General features: G+C 42.0%; 1 protein-coding gene across 1 annotated transcript; it reads left to right on the top strand.

Moving 5' to 3' along the window:
* The first annotated feature begins 2,581 nt into the window (after positions 1–2,581).
* LOC117109225 (PHD finger protein ALFIN-LIKE 3-like) lies at positions 2,582–3,474 on the top strand. Its single transcript, XM_033251481.1, has 2 exons — positions 2,582–2,834; positions 3,278–3,474. Exons 1-2 carry the CDS (start codon positions 2,582–2,584, stop codon positions 3,472–3,474), a joined length of 450 nt encoding a protein of 149 aa, XP_033107372.1.
* The last annotated feature ends 1,324 nt before the right edge of the window (positions 3,475–4,798 follow it).

The following is a 4,798-nucleotide window of genomic DNA, read 5'->3' as shown; positions in this document are numbered from 1 at the left end:
TAAAGTTAAATTTACATTTTAAAAGAGTTTTACCGCCAAAATGGCAGCCATCTTGGAATTTTTTGTGATGACGTCATTATTCCGATTAAATTTTTTAACGAGAGTGAGGAGTAACTATTTAGCCAAGCTCTTGTTACATTTGATATACATAGCAAATGTAAAAGTGACTAAAAACATACATTTATTTCTCCTACCCCCATCTTGATTAGCCAAAAATAGGATATTTTGGGCTATAAAAAAAATTGCCCAAGCTCTAAGAATGGGGATTTTTTTCTGAGACACTATATGATATACTGATTCAGAAAAACTAAAAATAAATTTTCCTTTACTTTTTTTCCGCTAATTTCCTACTGCACCCAGGCTATAGAGTAGCATTGCTATTAAAACAAGGTTAATTTGTTTAGGCTAATGTGGCTAGGCTAGTCCTAGCTGCTGTATATGGTATGGCCTGGGTGCAGGTCAACTCGGCCACAAGTCAACTCGGCCACAGTCAACTCGGCCACAAGTCAACTCGGCCACAAGTCAACTCGGCCACAAATCAACTCGGCCACAAAAAGTTCGGCTACAGCCAACTCGGCCAAAAGTCAACTCGGCCACAAGTTATTTAATGTAAATCTAAGTTTTTGCATCCTTTTTCTTCAATATATGATTGAAATAAAGTACACAGTATGTTTTAGTAAAATATTTTCTCTATGGTAAAACAGGACCACCACACTACCAAAAGAGATTTGAATGCTATTGCCTATGAATTAAAAAGAGTTATTTATTAATGTGTTCGTCTTCTGTTTACTCACAACATTCTACTTCAACAATAATATTAAACAACTATAACGACAATAAATTAGTAATATTTACATTAATAATACTAATTAGTCATTATGACGATAATAAATGTGATAATAACAACAACATTAATAGTAATATTTATTTTAACAAATACTAATAATACTAGTATGGTAATAATAACGATATTTAAATATCAATTTTAATAACTAATTAGTGATAATAACGATATTGAAGGTGATAATAGCAATAATACAACAATAATAAATTAAAGATAATGTTTATTTTTATAATAATAGTAATACTAATTAGTAATAATAATAATAATGATACTTAGGCCTACTTAGTAATAATAGGGTAATAATATCGATAATAAAGGTGACAACAACAACAATAATATTAATAATAATAATAATAAATAATAATAATAATAATAATATGAGAAAAATACTAATAAAACGCCCATAACAACAACTTTTTAAATAACTATTATTAAAATAATAATACTAAGACTAATAAATAATAATAATAATAATAAATCGAAAATTATTATTATATGGTACTGTAATAATAATATCAGCAAAAATTTGAACAATACCGTATATAATGTTAATGCTAAGACTAATAATTAATATTAAAACTAACGGTAATAACAACAACAATAACAACAATGACAACAATAATAACAGCAATAATAATAACAATAAGTATAGTAATACTTAAAGAATTAGTATTTTATACTTGATGAATTACTCCTTCAAGTCGTAGGGCTGTCTCTTATTCACATCTAGTTGTGTATAAGATGGCCGAGTTGACCTGTGGCCGAGTTGATTTGTGGCCGAGTTGGCTTGTGGCCGAGTTGACTGTAGCCAAACTTTTTGTGGCCGAGTTGACTTGTGGCCGAGTTAACTTGTGGCCGAGTTGACTGTGGCCGAGTTGACTTGTGACCGAGTTGGATCGAATTCATGCTATTTAGCAATTATTGTGCAGAGATAACATGAGCTAATCAAGTATATATATTAATTATGTAATGTCTTCTTATAAATAACATCTTTTTAAAAGGAAATTATGGCATAAATACAAATATATTTGGAGCCATTTCTATGCAGGCATTTGAATATGTCACAGCAACGGGCCCTTTCCACTGCTATCTTTTAATTCACCAGAAAGGCAATGCAAACTATAACAGGCAGTAATTATAGCCAGGATTAGCACACTGTATCCTCCTACAGTATAAACTACCTCATACGATACTGTAATATACTACGCGTATGTGTCCCCATCTAGCAAGCGACGTTAGCCCAACGTTGGTTGAAGGTCAAACAATTGCGTTGGCACAACGTACTGTAGTGACGGCCGCCGTCTGTTCGAGAGACCGATCAACGGTAACGACCTCTAACCCCGGCATCTGTGTATTTGCATATCCTGCCCTCAGGTGTGCAGAGGAGGGATCGCCGAGATCTTTGGGAATTGTCGTCACTCGTACACTGGACTTTATGCAAGACGCATCATACCTAGCTAACGCTACAGGATTTGTTTATGTGTATCTGGTGTCCGAGTCTACACAGGAGTATAATTGCCAGCGCTGTGGGTGCTACTGTGTTCGTATATATTGGAGTATTATCGCCTCGAAGCTAGATATCCCATTGGATAAGGTAAGCTCCACTCGGTACCTTTTATATCCCAGTATATATATAGGCGATAATTATTATCTATATGCTAATGCTATAGCTATCTTCCACAACTTGCTGGTGCATTACGCGCCACAATAAACAGATCTACAGGGTTTACTCCGAACATGCTGATGCTAGGCCGGGAAATTAATCTTCCCGCTGATTTGATGTTTGCCCAGTGCCAGTCGGGGGAAGCTCAGGAAGTTGGGGATTACATCTCAGAATTGGTTTGTTCCATTCGGGACGCCCACGATACTGCCAGGGAGACCCTCAAGGAGACTCAGAAGCGCATGAAGAAGAATTACGATCTGCGTGTTCTGAAGCGGCCTTACCAACGTGGGGATAGGGTGTATATACTCGATAACAGCACCCCCAAAGGCAAATGCAAAAAACTTATAATAGACGTCATAACTCCGTGTTTATTCAGGGTGCAGTTGAGGAACAAAGTGATGATCCTCAATCATGATCAGGGGCGGATCCAGAAATGTCCAAAAGTGGGGGCCGGAAGGGGGGCCGAAAGTTGGGCCGATTGAGACAACACTGTCGTAGGGGGTCTGGGGGCATGCCCCCGCGAAATTTTTGTGTTCTAGACGCCCGAACATAACATTTGAGGCATTCTTAGCCATCATTTTTTCCTTTTCTCTCTTTTTTTTTCTTTTTTTTTCTTTTTTTACCTCCCAAAGGGGGGGGGGCCGGCGGGGGGGGCCGGGCCGCCCCCCCCCCTAAATCCGCCCCTGATGATAAGTTGAAGCCGTGCCTTGATAGACAGCTTCCCAAATGGTTGATTAACTATGTTTTACCATCTTCCTCTTTACCTACAGATAATGCGGATGATGCCCCAGGAACGCTGTATTGCAGTTGTCACAAACCCTTGGCAGGCGCCTTTATGATTCAGTGTGATTATTGTGATGTCTGGTATCATGGCTCATGTGTCAACATCTCGCCATCGGATGCCCTGGACATTGATTTGTATAAGTTTGCCCAGTGTAGAAACCCTGGCCAGTTGACTATTCACTAACGTGTAATGTTAATAACTAATTCAAGTTCCCTGGTTAATATCATGTCCATTTCTAACCACATGTATTGTATTTCCTTACTCTCGCAGAAATGGATAAGCAAGATCAACTGCCGTCCGCTGATGAGATGGACGTTCAACTTAGTGTGGTTGAGGAGAACAACCTCCTCGCCGATTCACCTCACCCGCCACCACTGGAATCACTTCCGCCCGCACAGCCGTTGCCGCCAGCAGTGTCGCCGTCAACGGAGCCCAAGGCGGACATTCATCCAGTGGAACCAACTCCATCCTCAGCCGAACCATCCCAACGCCAATCACTGCCTCCGGAAAATGCTTGCGTTTGGCCGGGGTGTAATATTAAGAGGGTCGTCAATATGAGGGAGCATGTTATGGGCAAACATGTCCCACAAAATCTGAAACCCTTGGGTCGTATTTCCCGACGCCAAGCCCAACGACAGCTCGACGTTTTGAGACAACTGGCTGTAGCGTGTATAGGTGAAGGGCCCACCTTACACGAACTCATGATTCGCCTGAACCGATAGAGAGGGATGGGAGAGTCAGGGGTTAAGTTTGCCATAGATCATCGCACCTACCGAGCTATACAAATGATTTGTGCGGAGATGGGTGGGGAAGAGCCCGGGGTGTTTACAGTTAATCCTGCAAATCACCCTGCATCACTGATCCACTGGCGATGTTTGGCGGCTATTGCCGTCCGCGTCGAGCCGGGTGTCCTCCGGACTATCCTTCAGCGAGCGAAGGGGGAGGTTACCGTTCAACACGCTATTCAACCCCCTCAACCCCATGGAAAGAGGGTTCGTCAGGAGGAGCCGAGAAAAGAGAAGGGCGCTTCCACAATCACGTGGGACGCCACATTCTTTCCAGGGCTCAGCGGCGAAGGCGTATGACGCCCATTTCCACCTGGACCGTTTGCGTCAGGGGCTGAGGGTGTCTTCTTGGGCCATTCTCGGTGACCTGGAGCGGGCGAAGCCAGCAAGGGGCGACGTCCTTCCCGTGTCTGTGGTTGGGGGTGTTACAGTTTACTGTGACCCACAGACCTACCCCACGGCACGGAAAGTGCATTTCATCACCCGGGATCTACACCTGGAAGTTGCCGTAGGTATTCATCCGAAACATGATTTGACATCTGACCAATTTGATCGGCTTTACTCCCTATCAAGAATGAGGGAGGTGAGGATCCTAGGGGAAATTGGCCTTGATCATACCCGCCCCCCCCCCTCGGATTGGTATCGCCAGGAAAACCTCTTCCGAAGAGTATTGAACCGGTGCTATGCCCATCACCAGCACCGGGTAGTGTGTTTGCACCTAC

This window comes from Anneissia japonica, unplaced genomic scaffold (genome assembly GCF_011630105.1).
Source record: "Anneissia japonica isolate Jap-2015-1 unplaced genomic scaffold, ASM1163010v1 scaffold287882_len63547_cov163, whole genome shotgun sequence".
Lineage (NCBI taxonomy): Eukaryota > Metazoa > Echinodermata > Crinoidea > Comatulida > Comatulidae > Anneissia > Anneissia japonica.
The sequence above is the reverse complement of the archived record's forward strand: the minus strand, read 5'-3'. Positions and strand labels throughout refer to the sequence as shown.